This window comes from Barbus barbus (assembly GCF_936440315.1).
Source record: "Barbus barbus genome assembly, chromosome: 6".
Classification (NCBI taxonomy): Eukaryota; Metazoa; Chordata; class Actinopteri; order Cypriniformes; family Cyprinidae; genus Barbus; species Barbus barbus.
In genome coordinates, this window is record NC_136734.1 from 16,440,796 (window position 1) to 16,459,781 (window position 18,986).

The 18,986-nt window shown below is 36.7% G+C and overlaps 1 protein-coding gene across 3 annotated transcripts in view; it reads left to right on the plus strand.

Moving 5' to 3' along the window:
- LOC306871406 (double C2-like domain-containing protein beta) overlaps window positions 1-18,986 on the plus strand; it is a 301,845-nt gene that overhangs the window by 210,526 nt on the left and 72,333 nt on the right. For all 3 annotated transcript variants that reach the window (XM_079419309.1, XM_079419310.1, XM_079419311.1), the window contains exon 10: window positions 485-564. In XM_079419309.1, the coding sequence (XP_079275435.1) occupies window positions 485-564 (80 nt within the window). The remainder of the gene's footprint in view (window positions 1-484; window positions 565-18,986) is intronic.

Consider the following 18,986-nt stretch of genomic DNA (forward strand, 5'->3'; position numbering starts at 1 on the left):
CAGAATATAAGCACTTATTATAGGTGTACCGTAGTGATTCAGGACAAGCCAAAAACACTGTTTGGAAAATGGATTCATTGTGTACTTGCTTATTATATAAAGTTTGTAAATTTTGAACACAGTTACAGACTGTAGCTTAAAAAAAAAAAATCTTTCTGACCCTAATCTGAACTGTAGCATAACTCACAAAGTTCTTACTAAGTACCTCAAACAAAACACAGAATATTGAATTTGATGCAACAGATCAGAAGTTCTCATTGCAACCCAGTAAAAATGTGTGCAACCCTGATAGCAGAAGGCCAAATTCAAATTAGAGCCTGTCAAACTGAGAAAGCTCTTTGCCTTTTTGTGTACAATTGACATCAGATGGTCTCTGGAGGAGCAAAATATGGCTTAAACAGCTTGCTAATTCCTGTTGCATATGCTGTGGTCTGCCCTGGAGATGAACTGTTTTGTTGATGCTTTTATGTCTGTTTCCTCGCAGCTACACTCGGCACTCTGGACTTCAGCCTTCTGTATGATCAGGAGAACAATGCCCTGCACTGCACTATCAACAAAGCCAAGGTAAGAACCGTCCTCAGGAACGGATGTGTGACAGATTCACATATACAATCCAAATGCTTATTTTGGCAGCACCTCCAGTATTTTGAAGATAGTGGGTTTATTTTCATAAAACTCCTTCCTCTTGCTAGTCTGTCTTTTATAGGACCTGTAAAGTGAACAATTTTGCCCGGTCCTCTTTGTAATAGGGATGTTGTGCTCCAGGGGGATCCCTTTGGCCTGCGTGTGCCTGTGCTCTTTTCTCTGTTGTCGTGTGGGAGGCATTTCCCCTGACAACAGACTGCTGCTGTCTGTTTTGCTTAGTATTCAGTCTAGACCAGCTTTGTCCCTCCAGCAGTATGCTACAAGCAATCTCTCTCTCACGCTCTCTCATCTTTTCTTCCTGTTTCTAATGCTGTTTCTCACACTACCTCTGTACCTTTGTTGTCTCGAGTGCAAAACACTGCAATGAAAGTGCAACACTTCAGTAGTTTCATTTTATTTATTTATTTTTTGTTCTTTATTCTCAAATGCTTGTTTCAAGAGGATCTGTTGCAGGAATAACAACTGATTTCTTCAAAAAACAATTATAATTAATATTGAATACTGATGCCCTACATACTACGTAAACTATGTATAGCTGGTATTTACATTTAAAGCATTGGTCTCAAACTCAATTCCTGGAGGGCCACAGCTCTGCACAGTTTAGCTCCAACACTAATCAAACACACATGAAGAATCAAGGTCTTCAGGATTACTAGAAACGTCCAAGCAGGTGTGGTTTGGAGCTGGTTGGAGCTAAACTCTGCAGAGCTGCAGTCCTCCAGGAATTGAGTTTGAGACCTCTGATTTAAAGGGGTGGTTGATTGCGATTTCACATTTTTAACAGTAGTTAAAAATAGTTAGTTAGTAATGTTGTTGTTGAGCATAAACAATATCTGCAAAGTTGCGGAGCTGAAAGTTCAATGCAAACGGAGATATCTTTTAAAAATTCTGGCTGTTTAATGCCTACAAAAATGGCTCGTAGGGACTACAATGAGTTACTTCCCAGGTTCATTACATCACAAACCCAGACAAACCCCACCCCTGGGAACACACAACAAAGGTTTGCTGCGCTGCTTTAGAGAAGAGGAAGAAAACTTTAAGGGTGCACGTAAAAATCTGTAGGATATTAAATAACCCCACATTATTATTTATTATTTATTTTAGCTTTTAGGGAATGACTCTTTACGAGTCGATGGTCATATGATTAATTGCTATTAATCAGAATGTCCAACTTATACCAGGTTAACGATACCTTATTAACGACTTGTCCAGCAAGTATTAAAATCAGCGCGTTTATCTTTTAACCATTGTATTTATCTCATTCGTGGCCAACGATAAAATAAACCAAATAGTTAACTTTAGTTATCTATTTCCTGAGCGTAGGTAAAACGCGATCTTTGGCAAATAATTATGATCTGCAAAATCACATAGCACAGACAAGAGATTTCTTAATAAAATCAAAGTTTATTCACTACTCTAACACCATACTAACTAGACAACACAAAACAGATGATTTAAACACACACATTCGTTGCAATGAGTTGTTTGTATCTGAAGTGAGTCTTAAGTTCTAATGCTCGTTTCAACCTGAGGGAACTCATAGGCACAGAATTATTTTATCTTTACTCTTAACAGATAGATATCACCAGTTTCAGCCAATTTAAGAGATTCTGCTTGCCTGTTTCTTCAGTTGTTTCAGATCGAACTCAGTCGAGTTTTCAGTCTTTGCTGAAAACCTGGCTCTCAGTCGAGATCGTTCTTTCCGGATTCGCGACGGACCGTGCGCTGATTGGCTGCTTGGTAGGTCGCCGTCACGAAAACACTCTTCAGTGGTTGGATGGCTTCGTTCTGACTTGATAACGCTTTCAGGAAGTCGTTCAGTTCTTGGCTTCAGATGTTAGTTTCTTTGAAGTTTAACTGAGTCTTTGGATGTTAAAGTTTCTCTCAAAGTTTAACTTTGATCGCTGTTGCAATGCCCTGCCGTGATGTTAGAGGCCAGAAGCGCTTTGCAGCGTGAGCAGAACGAGAGACGAGCGGGGTGAGCTTAAGCTCTCCCTTTTAGTTTTCAACTCCAACACACTTTTCAGTTGTGCATCTGGTTTTAACGGGCCGATTTGGGATCCGCCCACGGGCGCCTGATCCAATCGGATTCTTCCTGTGGGGCGTTTGATCCAATCGCAAGTGTTTCTGTGGGGCGGAGCCCCGCCCTGCACAGCTGCGTGTCTTTCTATGCATAAATTGTCCGTTCAGTTATTTAATCACATGAAAACTTATTAACAGCAGACTTCTATTCATATTATGATCATACCTTGCAGAGAAAAGATCATTCTCATTCACCATAATATTATTCATGAGATTAGCTTTCTGATGAAACCAAACACCATGTAACTTTGCATAGCCAAACATGCATATGAATACCAATGATATTACTCGGTTAAATGCATTGATTAAACGATCCTGAATTCTAAATAATCACATCGAGCATGTGAAAATTAACAACTAGTGATCAGGAATATTATACATTCTGGAAACAGATTACCATAAATTCAAAATAACACAACAAGCTTATAAATGTCACAAACAAAAACATCCTTTAATATATAGGTTGTAAATATATGGTATATAGTGTTTTTGTTTTAGAGTATAATTTCAGTCACAGAAACTTAGTATAACCTTGTTCCCTTTGAAACACGTTTCTAAGCAAAGCTGTGGCTCTCTCTTTGTCTGTTTTAGAGACCGCCACAGAAAGGCGCGCATTCCTTTCTTGGGCGAAACGTGAAGTCGTAAAAGTCTAATTCAGCGATTACTTCCTAAGTGATTGCAAACTTTAACGGGAAGAGACTAGGGAGTGTTTCTGGTATTTTTCAAAGTCAACCAAGGGAGTTTCCTCCGTCCAACTTGGTTTACGATAAAACCAAGCAGTCTATTCTCGAGAGACCTCCAGCTGTTACTCCTTCATATATATCCCGGGATTTTATGGTCCCAGGAGATAAAGATGTTCATTCCAGACGGTGCCAGCATGTCTGGAGTTAGGTGTGTGCGTTTAGAAATAAGACCAGTTCTTCTTACAAATCTATTCATATATGAATCGTGATTCTGTCTTCTAACGATTCTAATGGATTCACAAGTTTCAAAATCAATGTTCTAAAGCAGCGGTTCTCAATCCTGTTCCTTGCGTCGCTCTGCACATGCTCTGCATCTCTCTCTCTCTCTCTCTCTCTCTCTCTCTCTCTTATTCAGATCATCAGATCAGCTCCAACAATGAAATGTTCCATTTATACACTTATTTTCACATAGCTATGAGAAGCGTTATACAATGGACGCGCGTGCGGTTGCTGTACTGTATTAAAAACCATATTTTAAAAGCTAACAGAAGCAGTAGCATTTACAAATAACAGCATATCATCGCTGTCGGGCGGAATCCTCCAAATTTTGTCAATTTCATATTTTTTCACAAATCGATGCTATTGGTCAGTTATTGCTATCGTGGGTCTGTTATTTTTACAAATTATTAACCAATCTAAAGTGTTGAAAATAGATTGAGAGCAAATCTCTTAACTCCATTGGACACTTCAACTGTCTGAGAAGTCTCGTAACTCCACCTCTTCTTCACTCTGCGGGAGCCTCGTGGGCATTATGTCTCCTCAAGATTGAAAGTCACAACGAATCCTCGTCAAGCAACACGTCCTCTGAGGTAAATGTCCTCAAAACACTGGTTATTCGTGATTCAGTTATATGAATAAGCCCGTGAGCCACAAAGGTAAGTTTGCAAGCAGATTAATTTCCACCTATTAGACAGCCTAGTCAGCTCATCGTTTTTTGTATTGCATCACTTACAGCTCCTAAAGCTTTAAAACAGAGTTTAGGAAGATGTATGTAACCACAGTCGTTAGCTTTGGTTAACTATTGAAGCCTTTTCTCTTGTCAAAAGGCTCAACGTGACCGCCAAATTTGTTTGCGTGCAGATTCATTTCTGCCTATTAGACAGCCTAGTCAGTTTATTGTTTTATTTTGGTATTGCATCACTCATAGCGCTAACGTTTAAAATAGAGTTTAGGAAGATGTATGTAACCACAATCATTAGCTTTGATTAGCTCTTAAAGCCTTGTCTCTTTTCAAAAGACTCAACGCGACCGCAGACACCATTTTCAAATGGTGCTATATAGCACCATAAGAGGTGCTATATAGAACCATTAGAGGTGCCATATAGCACTTTGTCAAATGTTGCCATTTAGAACCACAAGAGGAACCATATAGCACTTTTTCTCAAAAATGGTGTTCAACGGTGGTTCTTTGGCTTTTAATTATAGGGACACCTCGTTTGGTACTATATATGGCACATATTCTTAAAGATAAGACGCTTAATAGCACATTTGTCAAAATGTGTTACACAGAACCATTAGAGGTGCCATATATGACTACCATAGATGAGCCAATATGCTTTTAAATGACACTTTTACTTAAGATGAATGATAACTAATCATTTCTTACCAAATTGCAGCTTTAAAGATTCAAATTCATGTACTAAATGCTTACTGAGAAACAAAATACATGCCACTTTCAAAACCTTTTAATTTATTTCTTTCAGCAGCAAATAAAATGAGTGCTGACAAGCCAGGGAATATACATATACAAAATCACAAAATACGGGGAGTTGTTGTTTTATACACACAAAACAATGCAACAAGTTTGAAATATGTACATTTGAGGAAGAGAGAGTCCTGGTTTATATATATATATATATATATATATATATATATATATATATATATACATATATACATATATATATACATGCATACTGTAGCCCTGTAACTTTTTCACCTATGGTCTTAGACCTACATTAGTTCTTTACTTTATTTATTTTTAACATTAATAGTGAGTGAGTGAAATTACTGAAAATTAATAATACACAACCACTTGCAAACTAAGTTGTACACTCTGAATTACTGCAGCATCTTTAGTATCTACGGTATCTTTTCACTGTCAACAGCGTACTGACATTTTTGTAAGTCCTTCAGGATTTAAAAAACAATAGAAACTACAACTAGACTTGGAAGAGGCCAAGAAATAGAGAATATTGACTTACAGTGACAGGAAGTAGTGTAAATCTGTGAATGAATGTTCCGTGGGGACACTGTGTAGGGACCATGTCAGTCAGAGCAGAGTTCATTGATGGAGCTTTTTTCTGACGAGCTCATGATCTGAATCAGGTGTGTTAAATAAGTGAGACATGTACAACATGTGGGGGCAGGTCACCAAGACTGGAATTGAGAGCCGCTGCTACAGGAGGAGTCCCAGTGCCGTCGAGATGTCCTCGCTCTCCTCTGTGATTAACTGTCCATCCAACGTGAGCACAATGTGGTCATACTGCACGAGTTGACCCTCCCTACAGCCTTTAAGCTTCATCTTAGGTGTTGGGATGGTCTGGTCTGAGAATGGCCCTGGGGGAGAGGGGATAATAGCATTAACCATCTTCTCATATTCATATTTATTTGAGTTAAATTAATTTTAACTACTGTCATACAACTGCTCAAATACTTTTTAGTTTGTGTTTCAGACACTGTAGTCAACTGTTCATTGCTCACCTCAACTTCAAACAGCAACTCCGGGTCCTCCTTGAACAGAGCAGGCAAGAGCAGAATAGCTGCTTCCAACTGCAGGCCTTTAAACAAAATAACCTCATTAGATTAACATAACATGGTGGATGCTTTTACCCTTCTTTTTTTAACATCCATTACTGTGTGTAATACAGATAAATTCAAGAAAGAAGACAGGTATGATCTCAGGCAGAAAGATAAGGTGTCAGTCAGTGGTACAATGAAAATCTAAGCAGTAAGGATTTAATTACCTTTTTTCAGTCTGCCATCTTCAGTCATCAAACATGCACCTCAACTTCTCCTTCAGGGGACTCCGTGAAACTTGAAGGACTCAGGATGTCATTACAGAGAGCTTTGTGAGAATTTGTTGGTCCACATCAACATTGGCGTGGTCTCACAGATCCAGAAGGAGCTTGTGTTAAGAGCAAGGCAAAGGAGGAAAGACATGTATTAAAATTAGTGATCGACCGATATTGATTTTTTTTTATAACCGATACCAATTATTTGCATGTTTGTGTGCCCAATAACCGATATGCAGAACCGATATTTATTTACTGTTATAAAATAAATAAATGACTGCGTGAAGTAAGTCCATACTTCACTTTGGTTTTTCCTCATTTCAGTCATCTTAACAAAAATGTTTTGAGAATTAGCAGTCTTTCATGCAGGGCTCTAGACTCATTCTTCCCACTGATCTCACTTTTGCGACTAACTTTCTCAGTTGGTCGCACGAGCACATAATTTGGTTGCAATTTGTTTTTTGTTTTTGCACATTTGAACATTTGATTAATCAATGCATGCTGATGAACTTTTATCATAGTTTATAGTTATATGGTATATTCTTTTTCATTGGTATTATTTGTGATTTAAATTTTGTGAACAGGAATTCCTTTTTTCGTGCACTTTCACTTTCAAATTTGCGATCTTGGTGTCATATTTTGCAAGAAAAGATAATTGTCTGTTTTGCTTATCCATACACCTTTCATTTTTTAAGACTAAAATAAAAGATGGATTCATTGTTATTCTTAATTAAAAAGCACAACAACAATAAAACAGTACGTTACAATGACAAACTAGCTTACATAACATTTACTAACAAAAACGAATAAGACGAGGCACACAGGACACATCACATGCTGTACTATATACGAATATATTACAGAATGTTTAGCAAACTCTGAGGAAGCAAATAAATATTAATATTTTTTTTTTTTTAATTAAGGAAAGCCTCTATAGCATAACGTGGGGTAAACAGCAAAGATAACAAGCTTCTCAAAACGAAAACAAAAAGAAAAGTAAAACTAAACTCGCTGTCGCTGACAGGACTTGCATGTTTTTTCTACAAGAACACCAGCATGTTCACCTTCTCTGGTTTAAGAAGCGGTCTTTTACTTTAGTTTGAAAACCAAATCCTCCATTGCGCTCCGTCCGCGACGCGCACCTTCGAGCTCGTGCTGACGCGGCGAGTATAAACCAGGCACTACCCATGAAGCGCTCACGCTGAAAGCACCTCTCTTCACGTGATCAGTGAAATCTGACTCCTGCTATAATGTGCTGCGGCTGGCAGCGCGCGCTGTATGAAGCAGACGCTTTGGAGCAGCGTAGACCATGCACTCGTACAAATTAGGGGTCGACCGATTATCGACCTGGCCGATTATTGGCACCGATATTAAGCATTTTTATGATAATCGGCATCGGTCATTTTCAAAACCGATGTACCGATAAAATTATTTAATTTTGAAACGCGCTATTTGGCTCTGATGCAGCCTGTCGGAACTCACCACTCTGTGGCCTAGAGCAGTCTCCGCCCACCGCGTATCTGATTTGTTGAGAGTCAGGAGTCCGACCAATCAACGTGGAAGACCAAAGGCACTCTCACACCGAAAGCGCTTGCTAACTGGTGCTGCTTCATCACGCATCAGTTATCTCTCAAAGGCAGCAGCAGACGTTGCTCAAGTTGCAATAAATTACAATCCACTACACTGAAGTTGTAAAAACCTCAATATTATCTATTTATGGTTTCCGAGATGGGGGAAACGCAGGGGGAATCGCGGAATCCAGTCATATGGAATTTACTGTATAACGCGGAGTCACGGAATTAGTCAAAGTTTGGATGAATTAATCAAAAGTAGGTCAGTACACTTAAATCGACTCATGATATGGACTATCTGTAAACATTAAGCTGCAAAAAGACTATTTAAATATGAATTCTGCATGTTCGGCGTGTCTCTGTATATGTGAAAGGCACAGACGCGCGGTTTTGACACACACACACACACACACAGTGAAGTGCGCGACGCTCGCTGTGTTTTCCGCATCTGCCATGTCACTAAATGAGGACATAAATACATGAACATCATCCCCAGAACTGCTCTGAGAGTTACTTCATGAGCATTTGACTGTTTCGTTTGAGTAAAACGATCGTCATATCATAAATAGGCTACAGAAACTTAAGAGGTCCTCATGGCAACCCGTCAAAATAAAAGTTCGGTTTATTTACTAATGCTACTACAATTAATACAACTTTTGTTTAAAAGAACAATCACACAATACGCTATTTCTTACATGTTTTAATTTTAATAGTAAACACATTTGTTTGCCAAAAAATAGAGTTCAACTCTCATTTGATTAAAAGATCAATTAAATTAATGTTTTATGCCTTCATTTGCACTGCTCTGTAAATGAAAACTAATGGAAATTACTGTCACATAGGCCAAGACTAAGATACTGTCACATAGGCCAAGATTAAGTTACTGTCACATAGGCCAAGATTAGGATGGCGGAAATTGGGACATTTCAATAGGCTATTGAACCAAGTGAGCCTATAACAGGCTATTAGTGTTATAGTTTCATTAAAATAGTTGCGGTCTTCTTCGCAACTTCTACAATGGAGCTATGAAGACAATTAAATTATTTACACTTATTATATACATTGCGCTTTTTAAATTAATCAACTGATGTGCATTAGATGATTAATTGAATAGTCACCTCTTGTAGGTTATGATTTAGTCAACCGAAAATAATTAATGAAGAATTATGAGAGGTTATGCTATTACACATACATTTCTAACATGTAAATTATTGAAGCCAAATACTTACATTTCCCCAAGCTGTTTAGCTGTAGTATTTAGTATTCATAGGCTTAATCATGAAGCATACAGTGGCCCCACTTTTAACTCTCTCTTTATATATTACCCTTATTGTAGATGGATGCATGGGGGAAGACAAGAGTAAGAAGTGCAACCAACACTAGGGAAGGCCGTTTTTGTCAGAGCCCTTGTTATTCTTAATTTTGACATTCATTTTCATTTTTGCACCAGACATATATATCGGTTCAATATATCGGTTATCGGTTTACTTGGTCTGTAATAATCGGTATCGCATCGGCCCTGAAAAACACATATCGGTTGACCCCTAGTACAAATGCGACCAGGTCAAATTTTAACTCGCAAAAATTACCATTTTGGTCCCAGTCCTGTCATGTTAAATTTAATCTTCGTATTACAACAATAAAAAACATTTTATTTATAAAAAGCTTTAGCAGCAACACTAATATTAGCAGTAAGCAAAATAAACGTAGAATGTCTAATGTTTTCATATAGAGAAAATAAATAAAGGACAGGAATCATATCAACTTCATTTTTAACTACAGTTTTAGTAGGTTTATAAGCTGTTTAATAGGCTAAAGAGTGAAGAATAATTCACTGGATAATGTTAATTCAAGGAATAATATTCTCTGGAATATTGGAATATAACAAGCATTGTATTTTATTGCATTTCTCAACTGGCATACTCTAAATTATGCTGCTGACAGCGCGGTTTATCTATGCATTTACACAGAACTATAGGCTACTCAAACTGCGATCGATTGCAGAGTTGTATTAATTTAGATGTTTATAAACTAAATAATGGTTATATAGTAAGTGTTAATACAATTTAGGGTGCTTCAAAAAAGTGAATCTTGTTAAAAGTTACATGCAGTGTCCGTGCTGAGCATTTCTTGAGCATCAACCGCTGAGTGAACTGCAATATGAAAGCGGCTTCATGAGACTAATGATGAGCATATAGACAACAGAGAGATAATTAAATTCAATGCTTTTATTTCCAACATGCAATCATTCATGGCTGTATTATTTAATTCATGCAAAATTACGTCTTTATTGGAAGAGGACTTGACGGATTATCTACGTGACTGCGACTTCACGAGACTAATAGACCTCAGAGAGAGAATTCAATTCAGCGCTTTTATTTCCAACATGCGATAATTCATGGCTGTGTTATTTCAGGCAAAGTTATATCTTTATAGGGACAGGGCTTGACAGAGTATCTTATTTATCATATTTCTTAGAGCCAAGTTGCATAAACTATATATCAGGCATTTATGTAATACATCTAATTTGTGCATTAATGCCTGTAATATTAAATAGTTTACTAACTACAGCAAATCAAGTACCTGCAAGCTGTTGTTGTTGTTGTCTTGTCTCCCCTCAGACGCGCTGCAATTGCGATCCTGCACGCAATTCTCAAATTTATCGGGGAATCCGATATTACAAAACCGATATCCGATTATGGAAAATGCTTAAATATCGGGAAAATATCGGTAAATCAATATATCGATCGATCTCTAATTAAAATATAGTCATAACTCATACAATTAAATTAGGGGGCAGTTAACACACTGCTGTACTGAACATTTTGGCCAGTATGAAACACAAGAACTCAGAGAGAGTCTCCTCTGTGCTATATTTGGACACAAAATTTGTCCGATAGCATTTTATCAGTGCCATCCTTTCTTTGAGGATCTCTACATTTGGTCTAAACTTCTCAGTTTCCTCCTTCATTACACGCAGATGTTCCCTGATGCTTTGTTAATTTTCTCCAACATCAGCCTATTGGGGTAGTTAAATTGTTAAAAATGGGGGCTGTCAATAAAATGTAAAAAAAAAAAAAAAACAGTCTTTAGAAAATCTTTAGTCGAGGGCAGCCCTACTAGAAAGAGTCCAGACTTCTAATTATAATTAGGCAATTAAAAAATATTAAGTATCAAAGTTATGCATGACAATCAATAGTCTTAAATATGGAAATGTGGCTTACCCATGTCTGTTACGTGTCCTAAAGATGTTAACAAAGAGCTCTTTTCATCCAACATGACAATGTACGGATGATTTTGTACTCAAACACATTATTTATTTTTGATTTTTCAACTATTCCAGTATGAATCATCTGTAACAACAATTAGAGGAATAATTTAATCAAAAATGTAATTCCAAACCCATATAACTCACTTTTGATGAACACAAAACACATTCTTAAAAAAAGCACCCACAAAAACTTGTTCAAAGTCATGTCATATCTTGTGAGGTGACAAAATCACTTTAAAAAATGTTTTTTAACTCACTCAGTATATAAAGTTTGAGTATACTGAATAGAGTTATTTCAAACGAATATTCTAAAATGGCACTTAAACCCAGTAAATCGACACATCAAAATAACTCAATGTACAAGCTTCATGATATGATATATTATATGATATTTGTTCACGAGACATGCGAGACCCAATGATTTATATTACCATTTTAAATTTGGGGAGTTTACAATGGTTTGATTTGTCAATATGTTGTTACAAAAGCATTGTAAATTAGATAAAACACTTACTTTCAGTGTTTTCCTGTTAAAAAGCAACCTCCTCGTCAGCTCCGCACCGTGAGCCGCACATACAGCACATAAATATTGTTCTAAAACCATGTGATGTTATAAAATTAATACTGTGTGAATAACATAAAACACTTAATCTCTGTATTTTCCTCGTTTGCTCCGCATCGCGATTCGCAGGTCAAAGAAAATGGCAACTGTGAGAAAAGTTTCAGCCCGTTTAGGCGCGCAAAGTACGTAAATGTTCCGGATGTAACATCATCTTGTTTAATGGCGAGTAACTCCTTAAGAGCATTATCGCCACCCATTGTACTGGCAGTCAAATTATGTAATTATGTACTGGTCTGAAATTTGAGGAAAAAAAACTAAACTAAAAACGTGTGGATAATTCAACACCAGAGCTTTTACTCTTTACTGATTTTACTTTTATATGGTATGTGTAAATGAGTTACAGAGACATTTTATTTTGTGTTAAATTGTTCATTAAATTAAAAAAAAGATTGTGTGTAGGTATGTATGTATGTGTGAGTATATATTATAAATTAAATTATAATCTGATGTACAATTAGTAAATTAAGTTTAATTTACTGCAATAACAAAATTTGGAGTATAATGAAGAAAAGAAAGTGAAGTGATGTGTGGCCAAGTATGGTAACCCATACTCGGAATTTGTGCTCTGCATCTAACCCATCCAAGTGAACACACACCGTGAACACACACCCGGAGTAGTGGGCAGCCATTTATGCTGTGGGGCCCAGGGTGCAGTTGAGGGTTCGGTGCCTTGCTCAAAGGTCTCACCTCAGTCGTGGCATTGAGGGTGGAGAGAGCGCTGGACATTCACTCCCCCCACTGACAATTCCTGCCGGACCTGAGACTTGAACCCGCGACCTTCGTTACAAGTCCGACTCTCTATCCATTAGGCCATGACTTTAGGCTCCCAGTAGTGAAGTGAGGTGTGGTTAAGTATGGTAACCCATACTTGGAATTTGTGTTCTGCATTAATCCCATCCATCTGCAAACACAGTTAAAAAACTTAATGGCTTCTTTATGTACAGCAGTGGTGCTATATAGCACCTTAACCACCCCAAAGAACCGCTGAAGAACCATACAGGGGTTTAACAGGTTGTTTATACGGTAGCAGTGCTATATAGCACCTCAACCTCCCCAAAGAACCGCTGAAGAACCTTTTTTTTTAAGCGTGTAGAGTGAAATATTTCAATAGATTCTCTATGGGGTTCAGGTCAGGCGAGTTTGCTGGCCAATCAAGCATAGTAACACCATGGTCACTGAACCAGCTTTTGGTACCTTTGGCAGTGTGGGCAGGTGCCAAGTCCTGCTGGAAAATGAAATCAGCATCTCCATAAAGCTTGCCAGCAGAAGGAAGCATGAAGTGCTCTAAAATTTCCTGGTAGATGGCTGCGTTGACTGTGGACTTCAGAAAACACAGTGGACCAACACCAGCAGATGACATGGCAGCCCAAATCATCACTGACTGTGGAAACTTCACACTGGACTTCAAGCAACATGGATTCTGTGCCTCTCCACTCTTCCTCCAGACTCTGAGACCTTGATTTCCAAATGAAATGCAAAATTTACTTTCATCTGAAAAGAGGACTTTGGACCACTGTGCAACAGTCCAGTTCTTTTCAGTCTAAGACGCTTCTGATGTTGTTTCTGTTTCAGAAGTGGCTTGGTAGCCCTTTTCCTGAAGACGTTTGAGCTTGGTGACTCTTGATGCACTGACTCCAGCTTCAGTCCACTCCTTGTGAAGCTCTCCCAAGTTTTTTTAATCAGCTTTGCTTGACAGTATTCTCAAGCTTGCGGTCATCCCTGTTGCTTGTGCACCTTTTCCTACCCAAATTCTTCCTTCCAGTCAACTTTGCATTTAATATGCTTTGATACAGCACTCTGTAAACAGCCACACCTTTCAGTAATGACCCTCTGTGACCCTCTTTGTGGAGGGCGTCAATGTTCATCTTCTGGATCACTGCCAGGTCAGCAGTCTTCCCCATTATTGTGGTTTCAAAGAACAAGAGATACCCGGAATTTATACTGTAGGGATGGTCATTAGTTGAAACTCAAATGTAAATATTCGAATATTTTGAGATACTGATTTTTGACTTTCATGAGCTGTAAGCTCTAATCATCAAAATTAAAACAAAAAAACTTTTGAAATGTTTTACATGTAATGAGTCTAAAATATACTAAAATATATGAAAGTTTCACTTTTTGAAATATTACAAGAAAAAATGAACTTTCATTATATTCAATTTTTTTAGATGTACTTGTGTGCGTGTATGTGTGTGTGTGTATATATATATATATATATATATATATATATATATATATATATATATATATATATATATATATATATATATATATATATATATAGTAACACTTTATTTTACGGTTATATCAGTTGCTTATTAGCATGCATATTACTAGAATATTAGCCATGTATTAGTGCTAATTAAGCACACATTGATGCCTTATTCTACATCCCTAATCCTACTCAATACCTAAACTTAACAACTACATTACTAACTATTAATAAGCAGCAAATTAAGGTAACCATTGCCTGCATCCCAATGTGTATGCTATCCATCCTAATTTCAATGTGATATTAGTAATTTTCAATACTATTTAGGGCAGATAGGGTGGATAGTATGCACATTGGGACGCAGAGATTGGGTGATTATGAGGCGCCGGGCTCGACAAAAGTGAAGCGAACGCGGAGAGAAAGAGCAAGTGTGTTCGAGAGCGAGAGAGAGAGATGTATACTCGTGATAATGGTACAGCGAACCAGTGCTGTCAGGGTCGCAGTTTCCCCGCACAATTGGGCTATTTTGAAAATACAGTTGCGAGAAAAATTAGAGAGCCGTGGGTTGCGGTTTTTTGGGCTACTTTTATAATGTACCGCGGCCGCCCAAATTATACACGTGATCGCAAAAAAGGACGTTTTTAGAAACACTCGATGGTGGTTTAAAGTGAGTTCTGAGTAAAAGTGTACTATTAATCTCATAAATTGTCTTATGTAGCATGATGCTAATGTTAGCTCTAATGCACCTGCAGAACAAGTCCAATTCTTCTTCATAATGCATTTTATCATAATACTTCATGTAAGGTCGCAAGAAAATGTTTTGTTGTATTTATTTAGAAATACTTTTGAAAATCTTTAAACAAAAATGAGAAAACATGCATATATATATATATATATATATATGCATGTTTTCTAATTTTTGTTTAAAGATTTTCATATATTTTTCAATGAACAAAAATGTTTTTGAAAGTTTTAGCTAATGATAATAACCCTGGTTTGACATAATGACAGATTAGTGGATGATTAGTGCTCTGGTTGATTAGTGAGGTAAAGTAGTATGATTTATTAGATATGTACATATTTTTAGCATAGTGCTTTTAAGTTTGTCAGACTTCAAATCTGAGACTGAGAAATTCTCATTACTGTGCATATTCCTCAGCTCTCTCTTTTTCTCTATTTTTGTGCGTTGAAAGGTTACATTTATTTAACCTATTGAATGTCTGTCAGTTGCCTTACTGAAAGGCTGTGATGCATGCATATATCACTAAAAATATGTCTGGTGGATTTGACCCTAAAGCAACCTAATTACACTGGGCTTCTCTAAAGTCGATTCTTTAGTGCATTCAATATTTCAAAGAAAAAGAGTATTTCTTACAGCAAGATAATCAACAGATTATACTTTAATTGCTCTCGTTGGTCAGTGTAATCGCTGACAGCAATGCAAGAGAGAAAGATTTCCACCTAAATCTAGTCATTGTATATTCAGCTACAAAATGCACTACGTGAGCAACTGTGCATCATTTTGGCATAGGCCTCTCTCTCTCAGAGGTGTGCTGATGCCTGTGGGACGAGAGCCACTGATTTGGGTCTCTGGGTCGCTCTCTCACTCTCTCTGGTTTTCTCTCATTCTATCTAACAATAAGCACTCAAATGTCACCTTTGATGACATCTAATTACTCTGTAAAGCAAACACCTACCTGGACATCCAATTTTTTTCCTGTTTTAGTACTTCATTACACTTTCAATTATGACATAATGGTCAATATCAACCTAGCTTGTGATTGGTTTGAAAATCATATTGATGAATCCTGAAAGACAGAGTGGAGATTTATTCATAGTTTAGTTTGAAACCAGTGCAATTATTGATTCACAAATAGTTAAACCATAGTCAAACTAAATTACATATTTTTAAATATTTCACTATACAAGTAATCTTATTTTACAAAAGCAAAATAAATCACAGTACAGTTATTTTTATTTAATTTTATTTTTGAGGCAAATTATAAACAATATGACAAATAGAATAAATCAAAGGTACAAATGACATTTGAAGTGCTTTGAAGGAATAGTTCACCCAAAAAGGGTGAACTATTTTACATCATTTACTCACCCTCATGTTACAAACCTCTATGAATTGCGTTCTTCTGTTAAACACAAAAGAAGAAATTTTGATTTTTGGGAAGCAAACAGTTGACGGTGGTACAACATATCTATTTAAAACTAGAATTCAAGTGAAATATAATACGAACATTTAATAATTTGCATCTTATTGTGCATCAAACACACAGTTAGTTTTTTTCATTCGTGCATGTAAAAGACTGGGTGCCATGCAATGTATCAAAGGCAATTAGAACAGCATTTCTATATTGTCATTCTTCAAAAATTCCTGAACTTGGCTTAAACATGAGATGCATTACATGGGAAGCTAAATTGCATAAAATATCGAGGCCTAAAATATGAGTTACATTTAATGAGGTCTTTTTATATATGCTTCTTTAAAAGAATCATTAAGGATCCACTATCATTAAGTGAAATTAGAGGCAGAATGGTTAAATTCCCATCCCTCTTAAAAAAGAAAGGCTAATCATAAGTCTGTTTTGTCGCCTGTGGGATCTGTTCTTTGTGTCAGTGACAAAACGCTTCATAAAGGTAAATAAAAAGGGCAGCAGTCATTGCTGGCAAGCATAGATATCCTCTGGAGAAACAGAAGCCTCATTGTTTTTCTCTCCTCATTTTACGCCTCAGATTAACACTGCTATTGAAATCAGCTCATATGGAGCAGAAGTGAGAGGCACTAAATATGTGATTGCCAACTGTACTGTATATGGCATTATGTGATTTTATATGACGCCTACAGTCCTCAAGGCTCGTTTCCATTTGTTCAACCTCTTGATGTACAAACACTTCATTTACATTATACTCGTTTACAATTTTATTTAAAAGCAATTGTGTTAACAGTGTTTGCAAAATTATCAAAGTAAGATTTTTTTTTGAAGAAGAAGAATTTTTTTTTTTTTTCAGCAAGGATGCATTAAAGTGATAGAAAATGACAGTAAAGACGTTTACAATGTTGCGGAAGATTTCTATTTCAAGTAAATGCTGTTCTTTTGAATGTTCTACTCATCAAAAAATCGTAAAATAAATGTATCACAGTTTCCACAAAAAAACATTAAGCAGAATAACTGTTTTTGTAACATTGATAATAATAATGTATCTTGAGCAACAAATCAGTATATTAGATTGATTTCTGAAGGATCGCGCGAGACTGAAAACGAGTATCGGTGCTAAAAATTCAGCTTTGCCATCACATGAATAAATTACATTTTAAAAACCAATAAAATAGCTAAATTATTTTAACTGTATGTTTGATTAATTGAATGAAGCCTTGGTGAGCATAAGAAACTTCTTTCACAAACAACAAAAAATCTTACCGACTGCAAACTTTTAACTGTAGTTTTAAGTGGAATTAAAGCATAGTGGTAAAGCATTAAACTTTAATGTGTATGTAACTTACCCTGCATTGTTTTCTGACTTTTGCACAGACAAAAATAAACGGTCACACTTTATATTAGGTGGCCTTAACTACTATGTATTTACATCAAAAATAAATACAATGAACTTATTGTGGTCATATTGTATTGCAAAACATTTTTGCTGCTATTAAGGTGGGATACGGGTAAGGTTAGGGACAGGTTTGGTGGTATGGGTAGGTTTAAGGGTGGGTTAAGGTGTAAGGGATGGGTCAACAGTGTAATTATAAATGTAATTACAGAAATTAATTACAGATGTAACTACATATAGGTATTTTTTAAATATAAGTATAATGTAAATACATGTATGTACACAATAAGTACATTGTATCAAATTATTCATTTAAATGTAAGTACGTAGTAGTTAAGGCCACCTAATATAAAGTGGGACCAAATAAACTAGCTATTAATGACGCAATAGGTGTTATTTCCTTTTATTTTGACCCTGTGTGAAATGAGTACACAGGTGAAGACATAAAATAAATTAGTTATATTGATATTGTTGCTGCATCAACAGTTTTCTGAAACCCTTGGGGAAATAACTGCGAAATTACAGAGGAATATGAACAACCTTGTATTCATTGTTACTGTGCCAATATTCACTGTTTACAAATTATGCTCCAGGCAATTGCTTTTTGTTCCTTGCTTGAAAAAAAAAAAAGCACACGCGCACATACACACTGCTGCTTTATTGTACCACGGAACTACAACACATGCATTGTATATCCGGGAAGATAGCACTTTTGGATTGTGGCCACATCAAAGCAAGATGTAGCAGGCCACCTGGTAATTGAAAAATAACAGGTGGCTTCACGTAAGCTATGCACTGGGGTTAGATACCGGTCAGCAGTGCTGTTTGTTTGCTGGGCTTTTTGATAATGCTATTGTGCAGCAGAGATGCCATCTTTATTGAACAAAAATGGCTCTGCCTCTTTGTTTTGCAGTATATAAAACATAGAATGTGATTACAGTATGTTGTTAGGAAAAGCATCCCAGCCGTTAATCTGCTCGGCTTGTGCATTAGCTCAAGTGCTGTTGAGGTTGTTTTCCGTTTTTTTCTCGGAACTGCACAAGCGGGACAAACCTGTAAGGCAAATGAGCCCATTTAGTGTTCTCTGATAACTAATAGTGTGCCCAGGCTGAGAATGTGCTATTCCCATCAGTAACACCGTCTCCTTAGGGCACTTTATACTGAATCATTTCCCAATTCCCTGAGAGCTGAAGTAGAACAGTGATTCCACTCTGATTTACACATTTACAGGGCACGTCCTTAACTTCAAATCCTTGTGCATGACC